At 43.5% G+C, this 16,887-nt stretch overlaps 1 protein-coding gene across 1 annotated transcript in view; it reads left to right on the top strand.

Annotated features, from left to right (window-relative positions):
- Positions 1 to 16,887, top strand: part of EIF2AK4 (eukaryotic translation initiation factor 2 alpha kinase 4) — a 271,684-nt gene that overhangs the window by 80,807 nt on the left and 173,990 nt on the right. Inside the window, exons 9-11 of the mRNA XM_033953235.1 lie at positions 3,713 to 4,251; positions 5,549 to 5,655; positions 14,491 to 14,648. Coding sequence (XP_033809126.1) covers positions 3,713 to 4,251; positions 5,549 to 5,655; positions 14,491 to 14,648 — 804 coding nt within the window. The remainder of the gene's footprint in view (positions 1 to 3,712; positions 4,252 to 5,548; positions 5,656 to 14,490; positions 14,649 to 16,887) is intronic.

The following is a 16,887-nucleotide window of genomic DNA, read 5'->3' as shown; positions in this document are numbered from 1 at the left end:
TAACTTACCTCTAATCCCATCCCTATAATCTACCTCTACTCTTATCTGTACCCCTCAATCCCTTTGTCTTCCAAGTACCTATCCAAAGCTTCTTTGAACCCTCTGTTTATCACATCCTCTGGTAACGCGTTCCATGTATCCACCACCCTCTGTGTGAAAAAGAACTTCCTGGCATTTGTTCTAAACCTCTCCCCTTTCAATTTCTCTGAGCGCCCCCTTGTACTTATTGATCCCCTTAATTTGAAAAATCTGTCCCTGTCTATTTTTTCTATGCCCTTCATGATCTTGAAGGTTTCTATCATGTCTCCTCTAAGTCTCCGCTTTTCCAGGGAGAAAAGCCCTAGCTTTTTCAGTCTGTCAGTATATGAGAGGTCCTCCATGCCCTTTATTAGCTTAGTTGCTCTTCTCTGGACCCTCTCAAGTATCTCCATGTCCTTCTTGAGGTACGGCGACCAGAACTGAACACAGTACTCCAGGTGCGGGCGCACTATAGCACGATACAGTGGCAGGATGACTTCCTTTGTCCTGGTCGTGATACCCTTCTTAATGATACCCAACATTCTGTTTGCTTTCCTTGAGGCCGTGGCACACTGCGCCGACGCCTTCAATGTTGTGTCTACCATCACTCCCAGGTCTCTTTCAAGGTCGCTCACCCCTAGTGCTGATCCCCCCATTTTGTAAGTGAACATCGGGTTTTTTTCCCCTATATGCATGACCTTGCATTTCCCTATGTTGAAACTCATTTGCCACTTTTTGGCCCATTTTTCCAGTGTTGTCAGATCTTTTTGGAGATCTTCGTAGTCCTCCATGTTATTGACCTTGCGATATAGTTTGGTGTCATCCGCAAATTTAAGAACCTCACATTTTGTTCCTGCCTCCAGGTCGTTAATGAATATATTGAATAGGAGCGGTCCCAGCACCGACCCCTGTGGAACTCCGCTCGTGACCCATTGCCAGTCTGAGTAATGTCCCTTTACTCCAACCCTCTGTTTCCTGTCCGCCAGCCAGTTTTTGATCCATCAGATCAAATGCTTGGACCATACTTAAATGCCTGGACCATACTCAAGGGCACAGTGCACGAAGCACAGAACCTGTGCATCCCCAAGTACAGGAAAGGGTGCAAAAAAAATAGAATAAAAAACCCAGTGTGGATAACAAATGCAGTGAAAAAGGCGATAAGTGACAAGAAAGCATCATTCAAAAAATGGAAAAAGGACAAAACAGAGGAGAACCAAAAGGAACACAAAAAACACCAAAAGGAGTGTCATCGAGTGGTTAGGAAAGCAAAAAAAGAATATGAAGAGAGACTGGCAGGGGAAGCAACAAACTTCAAATCATTCTTCAGGTACGTTAAGGGGAAGCAACCAGCAAGGGAGGAAGTGGGTCCCTTGGATGATGGGGACAGAAAGGGAGTGGTAAAAGAGGAAAAGGAGATAGCTGACAGGCTAAATAAGTTCTTCACGTCAGTTTTCACGAGGGAGGACACAACCAACATTCCGGAGCCCGAGGAGATCGTAAAAGGAGAGCAGGATGAAAATCTGGTCCAGCTAGAGGTGAGCAAGGTGGATGTCCTCAGGCAGATAGACAGGCTAAAGAGCGACAAATCGCCAGGTCCGGATGGCATTCACCCAAGGGTACTCAAGGAACTAAGGAACGAAATAGCTGAGCCACTTCGACAAATATGCAACCTATCCCTAAAAACTGGAGAGATTCCGGAAGACTGGAAAATAGCAAATGTCACGCCCATCTTCAAGAAAGGCTCAAGGGGAGACCCAGGAAACTACAGGCCGGTGAGCTTGACCTCGGTCCCGGGAAAGATGATGGAAGCACTGATTAAAGACAGCATCTGGGAACACATCGACAACTATGGGCAGCTAAAGTTGAGCCAGCATGGCTTCTGCAAGGGCAGGTCATGCCTCACGAACTTATTATACTTCTTTGAGGGGGTAACCAGCCAGGTGGATAAAGGGGAATCCATAGATATCATTTACCTTGACTTCCAAAAAGCCTTCGACATCACAATCTCAGCTCTGCTTCCCAAAGACTGAAACTTTTCACACTACTACAACTACTATGAATTATTTCTATAGCGCTACCAGACACACGCAGCACTGTACAGAATCACAAAGAAGACAGTCCCTGCTTGAAAGAGCTTACAATCTAAACAGGCAAGACAGACAAACAGGATGTCATGGATACAGTTAAGGGGAACGTTAATCAACTGGCTGGGTTGGAGTGCAGAGGAGTAGGGTTAAGGATTGAAAGCTAAATCAAAAAGGTGGGTTTTCAGTCTACTTTTAAACAAGGGAAGAGAAGGGGCTTGATGGACAAACTCGGGTAATTTATTCCAGGCACAGGGGGCAGCTAGATGAAAGGAACGAAGTCTGGAATTGGCAGTGGAGGAGAAGGGTAACGTTAAGAGTGACTTATCTTTGGACTGACTCCATCCTGTTTATATCTTTTGAAGATGTGGTCTCCAGAATTGTCCACAAATTTTAAATGAGGTCTCACCAGAGTCCTTATACAGTGGTATCAATGCTTCTTTTTTTCTACTGGTCATTCCTCTCCCTATGCACCGTAGCATCCTTTTAGCTTTCACTGTTGCCTTTTCAACCTGTTTGGCCTTTAGATTATCACATACCATCACACCTATTTCACACCTATTTGACTTGTCTGTAATCTTTGGTGTTCACTTGTTCTTGCAGTTGTCGATATTGCAGACTGTTGTTTTTGTTCTTGCCTAATAAAAAGATTATTTTCTAAAGTAAAAAAAAAAAAGTAATTTCCATTAATTTACTTACCACAGAAGTCAGACTTACCAGCCTATAGTCCCCTACTTCTTCCTTACTTCCACTTTTGTGGAGAAGGACCACATCTGCTCTTCTCCAGTCCTCCAGTTCTACTCCCATTTTAGAGAAACATTGAAAAGGTCAGCCAACAGGACCTCCAGAATTTCCCTAAGTTTCTTCAGTACCCTTGGACGTACACCATGCAACCCCATCACTTTGTCCACCTTTAGTTTAGCTCAGGGGTGTCCAACCTGCGGCTCCGTGAAGTATTTTGTGCAGCCCCAGTTGAGGACGATGTAGTGTTTTCCTCTGCTGCCCCCGGGTGTTTACCATCTTATTGGCTCCCTCCTCTGTCTTGCTGCAGCGTTTTGTGCGGCCCCAGAAACATTTTTTTTCGGCCAATGCGGCCCAAGGAAGCCAAAAGGTTGAATACCCCTGGTTTAGCTAGCTCCTCACAAGTGTAATAGGGGTGTAATAAAGTAGGAATTCATTGGCATAATTGTGGTTCTCCTTTCCAGCTTGTATCTGCTGATTATATTTTGAAATACTATGTTTCTAATCTTAGAATTGTAGAAGTAGTGCTCATATTTGGAAATGATATAAAAATACTACATATAGTTACTGTTCTGCTGTTCCCCCTGAGATGCAGTATCTAGTGATCTTGACTATTGTAGGCATTAATAGAAAGGAATTCACTGTGAGAAGTCCTATGTTTCTCTGTGTGCTATTGTGGCTGCTGTGGCAAATTAGCCTTATAGTCTTGTCACAATTTCAGACTTTTTGTGATGGTGCTGTAGACCAGGCTACAGCTTCCTGTTGGCTGTCATGGTAGACAACTCAAGAGGGAGATATTACTTTATCCAAATTTAAATTTAAAGTCTCTTTCATAAAATGTGAGTTATTTTTGTTTTTATTGCAAACAGATTTGGGGAGCAGAAACGGAGTTTGGATCTCTTCTGAAACTTAAGCACCCTGGACTGGTACAATACATGGCCATGAACTTCCAGGATCAAGAAGACTGCTTCCTGGTCCATGTGGTAGTGGAGCACGTGAATGGATCCAATCTCAGATCATGTTATCTTAGCCAACAGCTGATGGTTCCCATGGAGCAGCTCCGTTTCTATGCCACCCAACTGCTCTCTGCCCTGGATTATTTGCATACTAATTCTGTGGTACACAAGATGTTAACTGCTTCCAGTGTCCTCTTAGATAGTGCAGGGAACATAAAGCTAACAGATTACAGTCTTTCCAAACGCTTGGCAGATATTTGTAAGGAAGATGTTTTTGAGCAGACAAAGGTTCGGTTTAGTGAATATCCTTTGCCTAGTAAATCAGGAAAAAAGGGAGATATATGGCAACTAGGCCTGTTGCTCCTGTCTCTTAGCCAAAGCAAAGTAGTTGTTGAGTATCCTGTTATCATCCCTAGTGATCTGCCATCAGACTTCCAAGACTTCTTGAAGAAGTAAGTAAAATGCTTTTTGTTTTTATATAACATTTTTCTTGTAATTAATATCCTAATATGGATCAGAAACAGACAGGGAACCAGCCCAGCCTGGTGGCTCACATGTGTATTACCATGTGGAAGCCCCCCCCCCCACGCCTTTAATTAATAGATCAGGATTTTCTGTGCCCTGGGTTTTACTGGAGATGCAGTGATGGTAGTGTTCACAGCACTTATGGAGGGAACTTGTGATTAATGCATGGGAGTGACAACTTGATGGGTGTGGTTTATGGAATAATGATAATAACTTTATTTTTATATACCACCAGACCAAAAAGGTTCTAGGCAGTTCACAACAAATAATGCTGATACATACAACGCAGATAAAAGTACATCAAATTATGAATATAAAGGACTGAATTAGAAGATTAAACATAAGTATTATGATACAAGCCTATCAAATAGTTGTGTCTTTAACAATTTTCTAAAATCAAAAATAAGAAGGAACTTCTAACATAATTTTACCGAACCATACATTAAATTTAGCAGCCTGAAACGAGAGGGTTCTCTCAAGAAACTTCTTATAACGACAGAATTTTGTGGAGGGATACGTAAACGGAAGGCCTCTCCAAAGGGCACTTGCAGATTTAGCGAATCTTCGCTACTCTCCACCAACCTCATTTGCATGAGTGTTGTTTGGAGAATGACTCACTTTTTAAAAATTGCTACAATAATGGCTGCTACAGCGGCCCATCAGTTTTTAACGCAGATTTTTAAGAATCTAGCCCTGAATCTGTTGTAAATGTCATCGTATGCCACTGGCTTTCTATTGTCACCTTGCATCAGCAATTCTAAACAATGTCTGTGAAATACTCCCTGAAAAAAATCTTTTGTTTGGTCTAAATATCTACTCTTCTTTTCTGGCCATATTATTCATTCAGTTTTGTCTTGTAGTAAGAAGTCTGCTAGAAAGTCAGTGGAATCATTGAAAGCTGAAAGTGTAGCGTCTATTGAGGTGGTTGAGGTTGATTTAAGAAAAAATAAATTAGACTTCTTGACAGCAATGCCCTGATGCTTATATGTGAAATTACAGAGCTACTGGCAACAGCATTTGAATCTGGATGTAACTTTCACCATAAATCAGCTTGGTGCCAGAGGGCAGGCAATATAAAACGGTCTACACAAGTACTCCTGTACTACCCTAAAAACTACAATAATACTAATTTCTAGTCTGTGTGTTCAGCCCTATTCAAAATGAAAAGGTTGCCAGTTTTAGTATTTGAGAAAATTCATACCTCTGCAATGTCTTTTTCTCCAGATGTGTCTGCCTGGAAGACAGGGAGAGGTGGAACACACAACAACTGCTGAAGCACAGCTTCATTAATCCCCCTGTGCAGAGTCCTATTGTGGAAGAGAGCCCTGAAGGTAATGTGGATGTATTATGCTTGTGCTCTTTTTCACCATCCGCTATAATAAAACCCTTAGCATGCATGCGCAGTTGAAACTTCAAGCAGCTGTGATCCCTGATCTGTGGCTCCGTGGTTTCCGCATGTGCAGTAGGAGCCTTTGGCGGTTTGTGAAGCTTGCGACGGTTTCCCCAGCAACGTTCCTGCCCCGATCTCCGACACCAGTTGACTTCTGACAACACTTCTTCTTCTCACCCCTGGATCAGAAGCGGCAGCAGCCGCGGGGCATTTGCTAGGCCATCCCATTTTGATAATGCGAAGTGGGCCGGCCTAGCAAAAGCCCGAGGCTGCTTGGCCTAGCGGATGCTGGACAGTGAGCAGGTAAGGGAGAAGGGGTACTACTGGACAGGGGGAGCAGGGAAGGGGTGCTGCTGGACATGGGGGAGGTAAAATTAAGGGAGAAGGAAAAACAGACAGGGGGCAGAGAGAAAGAAAGGAAAAAGACAGTCAGACAAGGGGCAGAGAGAAAGAAAGAAAAAAAAATGCCTAACTCTACACATCTATTTTAGCACCCGTTAATGTAACGGGCTAAAAAAATAGTAGAGAAGAGGATATACTGTTGGCCTCACAACATTAAATAGATAATTCTATAACTGTGTGCCTATAACAAGGCATCTGGAAGAGGCCAGGTAGGAGTGGTTAACATAGCTGGTTTTAAAAAGAGGTTTGGATGAGTTTCTGGAGATAAAGTCCATAGTCATGGGGGGAAGAAGCCATTGCTTGCCCTGTGGTTGGGGGCATAGAATCTTGCTACTATTTGGGTTTTTTCCAGGTACTTATGACCTGGATTGGCCAGTGTGAATAGGATTCTTAGCTAGATGAAACATTGGTCTGACCCAGTTCTTATTCTATAAAGATTCTTAGGAATCTATTTTCCTTTATAGAGTACTAGTATTGACAAACAAAATGCTTATATAATTTGGGCAGAACCAGCCACAGAGCTGATGTAAGTGATCATATTAAATGCTGGATGTACATGCATAACTTACATTATTCTTTATAAATGCAAATGTGAGTCTTACCTAGACTCTGCCCATGTTTGCCTACCTGTAATATATGCACTGTATAAGATGTGTATCTACTAGGGCTGTATATCAATTAAAATTTTTAATCGTGTGATTAATCGCATGATTTATATGTAAAAGAACTGAAATTTAGCATTTTGTTTACATTTTTTAAAATTGACCCTAAATATTCAACTAATAACTCTGATTCTAGTTTCCTTAAAACATAATTCCTTCAAGCATGTGAAAGGCAATTCTATAAGTTTGTGTATAGAGATGTGCCAATTAAGTAAACATGACTTTAATGAATATATTTTTTGGATTTAGCTGGCAACTTTCTCAGTACTAGCTGTAGGTGTACTACATTCAGGTACACTAGGTATTTCCCTATCCCTAGGGGAATTAGAATCCCCTTGGGCAATGGAAGGGGAGAACGGGTCAAAGGGAGCAGAACTCCTAGTCAGGACTACTGTTAGACCTACTGGGACCTAGTATAGAAACTAAAGAGGGGGCCCCAGTTCCTCTTCTTCCTGCCCCCTCCCCGATTTCCCCACCCACCAAATGCCCTTCCATCTGGTATCTCTCTCTCTTCCCAACTGCCCTTCCATCCAGCATCTCTCCATTTCTTTGTACCTTCCCCACCATCCCTTGACCACATCTCCCCAGCTGCCCTCCGATCCAGCATATCTCTCTCCCTCCCTCCCATTCAGCATCTCTCCCTCCATCCTTCTTTCCCACCACCCCCAAGTTCACCAAATGCCCTCCAATCCAGTATATCTCTGTTTAAAATCAGGAGCATTAGGGGGTGGGGGGTCAAGCCGGGCAGCTGTAGGGGGCCACGGCAGGTAGATGTCTTTCCTTCTCTTCCCTGGTCCAAAGCCCCCCATCACCTTTTGAAATTCAAGGGGATAGCCAGTGTGGCAGTGATTCTCAAGTGGTGTCTGGCTGCCTTTGCACATTTCCTCTGTTGTGACCCGCCTCCACTATGTGTAAAATAACAAAAACTAATTTAGCAATCACTATGGAGAGGGTAAAAAATCTTTCACCATAGGTAAAACCCACTACAAGGAGGCTGATACAATCTAATATGGAATATAGAAATATAATATAAATATCTAAATCAAACTTAGAAATTTAAAGAACAGACCTCAGTACTGGGGAACAGTATTTTCTGTAAGATCCCCTGGGATGACAACTCATATGGGAGCAAACCCTATGATCTAAATGAGTCCACCTTCACTATGACATTACTTCCTGTTTCTGGTTGAATGGGCCGTGACAGAGGAAGAGTTATGAGGATGCTGCGGGCACTGCTTGAGTATCGCTGCTGCATCAGCGATCCCCTTGAATTTTAATAGGTGATGGTGGAAGAAGCCCCTGCTGAACAGTCCGCTGCCTCCACTCTGCCTGCCTGGCTTAAGTCTCCCATGTTCAAATTCCATCGTGATCTGTACAGTTTACTTGATTGCATTATAAAGGCTCTTACCCAATTAGCCATCGCTAAGCCCCTCCGCTGGAATTTGTCCAGTTACTAGTCTCTGCCCATTGCTAAGGCTCTTTTCTGACCAAAAAAAAAAAAAAAAACCACCATGAAGCCACCCCTTTGGGTCCTTATACTCCTGCTCTGCTCATCTCTCAACACCTCCCTCTGCCTGAACCCTCCCTCTCCCAACCTGCTCGACTCCTCAAATAGTCACAATTCTGGCCCTGGCACCAGAATCCCCACCCTGACGCGCCCCAGGAATCACCCCACCAGAAAAAACCCCCGCAAAGTCAATCCCACCTCTCTAAAGCCTGTCCCCCATGCTAACCTCCCCTGCCATGCCTCTAACTCTCTCACCCCTGTCCCGACCCTTTACTGCAACGCCAGATCCGCATGCAATAAAATTCAAATTCTGAAGGACCTCCTTGAGGACCTTGATCCTGGATTCCTGTGCATCACAGAATCATGGATCTCAAAAGACGACCTCTTCACACAAAACGAACTCTGCACCCATGGCTACCAAGGCCTCTTTTCACCCAGAATCAACCGCAAAGGAGGTGGCCTGGCACTCCTCTACAAATCCTTCTTTGATGTCCAGCTCCTCGAGAGAGGTACCCACGCTTCATTAGAATATATGCTAGCCTCAATCAATGATGAGCTCCGTCCTCACCCACTGGGCATCCTGTTACTATACCGTCCACCTATCCCTTGGTCCAATTCCTCTAACCTTGTCTTCGAGACCATAACTAATGCCTTTCTCAAATTCCAAAGATTACTAATCATCGGAGACGTTAATCTCCACCTTGACGACTCCACCAGCAAGGACACGATAGAATTCAATGACTTCCTCATCTCCCTAGGTTTCTCCCCCCCCACATCCGCTCCTACCCATGAAAAAGGGCACACCCTAGACCTCATCCAGTTCCTCGACCTCACCGCTTATAAAATGTCTGCCGAAGACACCCGTTGGGAACACATCCCGTGGTCAGACCATCTCCTAGGGGCCTTCTGCCTCCCCATCTTCATGTCTCATCTCGGATCCCCACCCCGATCCCCCAATTCTATTACCTTCCGGAAAAAAATTTTGAGCGATCTGTTCTGGACCAAATTCCTCAACCTCCTCCCCTCCATTCCCAAGCTTGCAGACTCTGAAAACAATTGGCACAACTGGATCGCCCTTTCCAAGTCCACCTACCACTCCCTCGCCCCCCAAACCACTAAATCCATCACCTATCCCCATAAAGCCCTTTGGTACCTTCCACTCCATAGAGACCTGAAACAAAAATGTCGAGCCTTAGAGCGAAAATGGAAAAAATCCAAATCCTCATCTGACAGACAGGCCTGGAGAGTCAATATCAAACTCTACAACTCAATATTAAAAAAAGCAAGGAAGAACTTCTATGAAGACAAGATCTCCAAATCCAAAAACCAGAATGGCACATTGTTCAACATTTAGCGCTCCCTAACCACTAAAAATGACTCTACCCTTCTTCCCTCATCTCCTTCAGCCGAGGTCCTAGCAAAATTCTTCAATGATAAGATCTCTACCTTAAGGCGCTCCTTCCCGCCCGCAATCTCCTACAATTCTCTGGTGACCCCCGAACCCAACCCCACCCTAGCTGCTCTCAACCCCATCCCTGCCGACAGATCCTGCACTGTCTTCGAGCTCATATCTGATTCTCAGACCCTTAAACTCTGCCTCAAGTTAAAATCATGCAACTGAATCCTGGACCCATTTCCCTCCTATCTATTTGAGAAAATCCCTGCACAGGCCATCACATCTCTTACCAAACTCATAAATTCTGCCCTATTATCAGGCCTATTCTCCACTGAAATGGGACACATCGCATTGACCCCTTTACTGAAAAAAGCTGACCTAGACCCCTCCATACCATCCAACTACCGTCCAATAGCAAATATCCCTCTCCTCACCAAACTGCTCGAGTCTATCATATCTACCCAGTTCTCTTCCTACTTAGAAAGATTCTCCATCCTCTTACCTTACCAATATGGCTTCAGACCCAACTTCTGCACTGAATCCCTATTGGCCTCTCTAATCTCTAAGGTTCAGCAACTGCATTCTCGTAACAAGTTTGCTGTCCTTCTACAATTCGACCTCTCCGCAGCTTTTGACGTTGTCCATCACGACATTCTAATTTTCCAACTCTCCGAGATAGGCATTAGCTCCATAGTTCTTGATTGGTTCTCCAAATTCTTGCGCTCACGCTCTTACATGGTTAACATGAGCGGCACCTCATCCTCCCCCTGGACCCCGACTTCTGGTGTCCCACAAGGCTCACCCCTCTCCCCAATCCTCTTTAACATTTACATGTCCTCCCTGAAACTACTCCAACTATCCCCCCTTGAAACTCTTTACACTTACGCTGATGACATCCTCGTCCTCCTTGAGACCGACTCGAACCTCACTAACCTCTCCACGAACATATCCTCATGCATAAAGAACCTCCAAAATATCCAGTGATGATAGAGAGTATGAACAAAGGTGGAGAAGTTTGGGAGCAGGTGGAAGAAATGACTATATATGGCTTTACCTATGCTGATGAATTAAATCAGCAAATTTAGATTTGGAGCTCAAATACAGAAATTAAAGCAATGAGCTTTAAGGCACAGAGGGAACATCAGTATGGATGTTTTTTATTCAAAGAGTAAGTAAGGGGGTAAATTGTTCAAGGAAGCAGGAAAGTCAGAGGTCAGTTCTGGATTCTCAAAACTTATCGTGCCTTTAAAGGTTTGCTAAATTGGCTCCAGCCAATTCAGCGTGGCAGTATTTTATCTCATGATTATCAGAACGGTTCGCCGTTTCTTTTCTGAGCTTCCTAACAGCATCTGACTCTGCCATGCAAATGTATTATAATGAGGTCATTTGCCAGGTGATTCTCTAAGCACAGCGCCGGCTTTTGACAATTAAAAATTACCAGCTGGTCTGTAAGTGCCTGTACTGTGAAAAACGTGCTTCAGGTGTGTGTTTCTGGTTGTGGCTGATGATTAAAAAAAAAAAGCAAAAAACCCCACACATAAATAGTAGTATAGTTGTATAATAGTTTTTTGGGGAAAAAAATCTCAAAAGCACATGTCTCGGGCATGGGTACCAAAACTCTGGTTCAGCCCAAAATTAAAACAGCTACCCACCCTCTTCTCACTGCCCTCTGGCGCCACACTGCAGCTTAAGTTCTCAAGCAAGGTCCTAGGTATCATTATCGATTCTTCCCTTTCCTTCATTGACCATCTCAACTCCTTGGTAAAATCATGCTTTTTTAGCCTCCACGTGTTGAGGAAAGTAAGATCCTGCTTCCGCCAACAACATTTTGCCATCCTTGTCCAATCTGTCATCCTCTCCAGGCTAGACTACTTACTGTACTGCCCTCTATTTAAGTCTAACTAAAAAAAGTCTTCAAAGACTTCAGCTAATCCAAAACATTGCGGCCATGTTGATTTTCGCAAAACGCAAAGTTGATCATGTCTCCCCACTTCTGGCCAAACTTCACTTGCTCCCAGTAATTTCCATAGTTCATTTCAAATGCACCTGCCTAGCTTTTAAAATCCTTCACGGCATCCTCCCTCCCCTAATTCCACTATCTTATAACTCCTCGAGTCCTGACTCCACCAGGCCCACCCAAAAACATAAACTATCCTTCCCCTCTCTATCAAGGTATTCTCTATGCAAGAAAATTGGGAAAATCTTTCCTCTTCAGAATCACAGGGCTTTGGAATAATCTTACTGTCCCACTATGGAATCTGGGCTCCTTCCAATTATTCCGTAAGCACCTGAAAACTTGGCTTTTCACAAAAATGTAACCCTCTCTTCCCCACTGTACTCAGCACCAACCCCTTTATCCTTTTACTTCCTATATTTAAGCTCTTGTAAACTGTGCCGAGCTCTATAATTATGGAGAGAATGCGGTATATAAACTTAAGGTTTAGTTTAGTTGAGGTGTGTCTTGTGCGCGCTAGTTGAAAGCTGACAAACCTCCCCTCCATCCAATAGCACTGGCATGCCTATGATTAACAGAACAACTGCATGTGATGCACACGTATGATGTGTGCCTATATTGCGCTCCAATAAGGCACGCCCACAATATGTGTGCCTATGGCATAGCTTTTTCCTGGCACATATGTACTTTTACGCCCTTTTCTGTGTACTGTTCTGTGCATATGCTAATCACTATCTCCAGCAACTTGTCTCATGCAAATTTGGTGACCCTCCGTGATCCTCATTTGCTTGCGTGGTTCTTTGAGAATGACTCGTCTTTTTTGAAATTGTTACATTTATGGCTGTGACCGGTCTGTCAGATTTTACTGGCAATATAAGAGAATCCAGCCTTCAATCATTTATGAAATGGAAAGCTACTCACAGAAATGGTGATATGAATAGACCCAGAAAAAAATGGAGTCTGGGTGAGAAGGAAGAAATGGTGGAAACCTTTAGTAAGGGCGGGGGGGGCAAACTGTCTCTGTGGTTTACTGAGTCAGATGCATGGAAAATCAGATTTTGGTCAAACAAGAAGATGAAGGGAATGAAAGACAAAGGGAATGAATATAGCCAAGCCCAACAGAAATAGCACAAGTCCTCCAGCTAACTGTAGTTTGCAGCTGAAAGGGAGAATGGACAGACTAAATAGATCTTGCTACTTCTGTTTGTGGTCACATACAATTTCTGCGAAGGAACCAGATGGCCAGATGGGGGTAAGCAGCGTGTTCGGGTGGGTGCTGGGGGATTTCAGATTGCGGCGGGGGGGGGGGTGCGACATGAGCAGGGAGATGCCGGATCGCGGGGGGGAGGGTGCCGGATCGTGGGGGGCACCGCTCGCAAATCAAGGCAAGCTCGGTTTCCGAAGCACCAAATTTGCGAATGTTTTGCTCGTCTTGTAAAACACTCGCAAACTGGTGCACTCGTAAACCGAGGTACCACTGTATATCAAATGCATGACACTTTACCCCTTGGCCCTTACTAATTCTTGTTTATTGTACTTGCATTTGTCATGCTGTTTAACTGAAGTGTTGCTGCTTACCTGCAGATGCATCAATATTCAAAGCAATTTAGCTGTCCAATAACGGCTCCTTGCCAGTTAAATCACCTGTTCGGGGCTAATCGATCATTTTCAGCGGCACTTAACTGGTTAGTGCTACTGGTCAGCGCCTAAACAAATCTTTTCCAGAGAAAGGAAAATGGTGAAACTAGAAGGCATGATGTGTGGTTGCAGAGTAGTAGACTTAGGAGTAATGTTAGGAAATTATTTTTCGCTGAGAGGTGGTAGATACATGGCGTGCCCTCCTGAGGGAGGTGGAGGTGGAGATGAAAACGGTGACGGAATTCAAAAAAGCATGGGATGAACAGAGATCTCGAATTAGAAAATGAATGGTATAAAAGAAAGGCCGGTACTGGGCATCCGTATATGATGATTTGGTTTAGGGTGAGCTGGGGAGGCTTTGATAGAAGCTCCAGTGACAGGATGGTTAGGATAGGCCGGAGTGGGCTTTGATGTAACTCCAGCAGTGAGAACCTAAACACAGTACTGGGTGGACTTCTGTGGTCTATTGCAGTGATTCCCAACTCTGTCCTGGAGGAACACCAGGCCAATCGGGTTTTCAGGCTAGCCCTAATGAATATGCATGAGAGAGATTTGCATATGATGGAAGTGATAGGCATGCAAATTTGCTTCATGCATATTCATTAGGGCTAGCCTGAAAACCCAATTGGCCTGGTGTTCCTCCAGGACAGGGTTGGGAACCACTGGTCTCTTGCACAGAAATATAAAAGAATGTGTAATGATTATGACTGGGCAGACTGGATGGACCGTTCAGATCTTTATCTGCTATCATTTACTATGTTACTATGTGACTGAAAAACGACTATCTTGGGGGCATTTTTGGGGCGGAGCTGGCACTTCACCAGTTAAATGCTGATATTCAGCACTTAACTGGCCCAGATATCCACGTAAGTAAGACGGCATAAGTCTTTGTGGCTCTTCATAGCTGGTTAAATGCTGAATAGTGTAGCCGGCTCCAGAGATCTGGAAATTTGATACTGAAGCCCAGACATGACCTGGCATTAAATTTCCAGACATAGCGCAAAATTCTGGGCACCGTTAACTGAGTATTGAGCACAGACTTTTCACATGCGTTTAGATTCCAAAAGAAAATCGGTAGAAATAAATGTATGATATGCTGCAAATTTCTTTGGCAGTGTGCCCAAAAGGGCACATTTCATAGCTGCACAAGCAGATTGAATACAAAAAAGAAAGGTATATTTCCTGCATTGATACAAAGGCCTCCTTTTCCTTTCCAGATTACATGGGGGCAGACTTCATCGAGACAGTGATACCAAGAAACATGCTTTCCAGCACTTCACTCTACACACCTGCACAGCCACAGTTTTCCCGCTATTTGAATGAATTTGAAGAGTTGCAGCTTTTGGGGAAAGGTGCATTTGGAGATGTCATCAAGGTAGATCCCAGAAAAATTATCTGCTGAAACTTAAGGTTATACTGATAAGGTATAAACCGTGCAGACTATCTTTAAAATTGACAGATTAGTAGGATAGTTGCAGTTGTAGCATGTGCTGGGCCTATATTTCTCTGAAGATTAATGGAATCGTCATTCACAAAAATGGGTGGTGACGCTGTGCTCCTTGCCAGTTAGATTTCTTTCCAGAATTTTCTAAGAAATTTATTAATATCTACTCATAATTAATCCATATGAACATGTAGAACTAAAAGTCAACATAAAAAATGTGTGTAACTGGCATACACATGCCCTATTTTCAGCCAAACATAAGAGCCTAGGTTTACAAAAATTCACTTTTAATTTAGGAGCTTAGAGGATATGCTTATAAATTTAGTCTTTCATTTGCCTAGATTTATGAGTCTAACTTATGAGCAAAGAGAACCATTTTATCTGGAGCTTATTCTATAAAAAAAAGTCCAAAGTCTACCCTCTTTTTTTCTCCCTTCCTTCCTTCAATCCCCACCCCACCACCAGGTCCAGCATATATCCTTCTCTCTTTCCTGTTTTTGCCCCCTTCCCTGATTTCAGCCTGCCAGCATCTTATTTCTGCTCTGTTTCCATTTCTCTCTGTCTTTCCTCGTCCAACATCTCTCTGTCCTCAACCATCCCCCTGTGGGCCAACATAATTTCCCTCTACCCCTGTCAGCAGCATTATCAGCATCTCTTCTTTCAATTTCCTCCCTTGCCTATTCCCCTTTACCTTCAAAGATGCTTACATAGTGGTGCAGCAATATCTATACACTGCTTGCTGCCTGCTCTGGAAGCTCCCTCTGACCCTTCCTGCCCCTGAGGAAACAGGAAATTGCATCATAGGGAGCCTCCAAAGCAGGTCACTGTCTAAACAACTTTGAAGGTATAGTGGAGCTGGCAAGGGAGGGAAGTTCAGGGCGTGATGCCAGTCACGCAAGTGACAGGGGTGGGACGATTATTATTATTTTTTTAATCTCAGCATTAACTTCAATTAATGTGTAGCACTAGAAGTAATGCACCGTATGTCTCTCTGGCTTCCTGATCAGTGTTGCCCTTGGGCAAAAATTGCGCTGCTGGAGCTGTCTGTTATGAGGCCTCAGCACCTGGCATTCTTTTCATCCCTTCTGTTTGGTTGCCCCATTCTCTTCTCTATTTATTTTCTCTACTTTTTTCATCTTGTCCTGCTCCATGGACCTAAAAACACATGACCAGCAAAAGCAAAATTGGGTAACCACATTTAAGTCTCGGATTGATGCTGTCATACGATCCTCTTTCTTTGCTATGTATCAAACTGTGTCTGTTTATCACTCTCCCCCCCTCCTCCCAATACTGTTCTCTGTACTCTGGTTATTACTCACCTTGATTACTGAATTCTCTCTATGCAGAACTTTCTCTTTACTCTCTAAATTGTCTCCAGCTCATTCAGTCAACTGCTATGAAACTGCTACTTTGTGCCTACCGTTTCGATCATGTTTCTTTTCTTCAATCTTAGCACTTGCTACCTATTTCTTCCCGCATCAAATGTAAAATTCTTGTCCTGGTCTTTAAAGGTCATTCTCATACTGCATCCGCCTAAATCAACAATCTGCTTATCCCTTACACTCCTCCACGTTCCCTTTGTTCTTTCTTACCCTGCCTTCACTCTCTCATTTACTTCTCACCATTTCCTTCAAATGGCCTTCATCCACCTTGGCCCCAAACTCAAATACCCTTTCTCCTTACCTTAAATATGAACCCTCTTCTCAAACATTTAAGTAACTTCTCAAAAACCTATCTTTTTTTTTACTGAATTCTTTGTCCCATTTCCCTCCTCGTTTACACTTATTTTCATTTCCTCCTTTCTTTTTTATTCAGCCTATTCCTTTAATTTTTTTTTTAGCTGTTAACCACAGTCACCATTGATGCCTCCTTTGCAGTATATCAAACATTGTGAAGAAAGAAAATAAGGCATTTCTGTACACTAAATTGGATCTCCAGAACTTGTGCACAAATCACTATATTCCAAATTGGTCTGCAGAACTTGCACAAACCAATGTACTTCAAACCAAATAGTAGAACAGTGCACAACTATTCTGTGCACTTTTCCACCTAGGTCAAGCAAAAATCTGAACACAATAGACCAGCTTTTCTGCATACTTTCATCCAGGTAAAGCAACCAAAACTGAGAATGCATCTATACAAGTGCAGCAAACTTGTATCAGCATATAGG

This window comes from Geotrypetes seraphini, chromosome 7 (genome assembly GCF_902459505.1).
Source record: "Geotrypetes seraphini chromosome 7, aGeoSer1.1, whole genome shotgun sequence".
Taxonomy (NCBI): Eukaryota; Metazoa; Chordata; class Amphibia; order Gymnophiona; family Dermophiidae; genus Geotrypetes; species Geotrypetes seraphini.
This window is presented reverse-complemented; position numbering and strand designations above follow the sequence as displayed.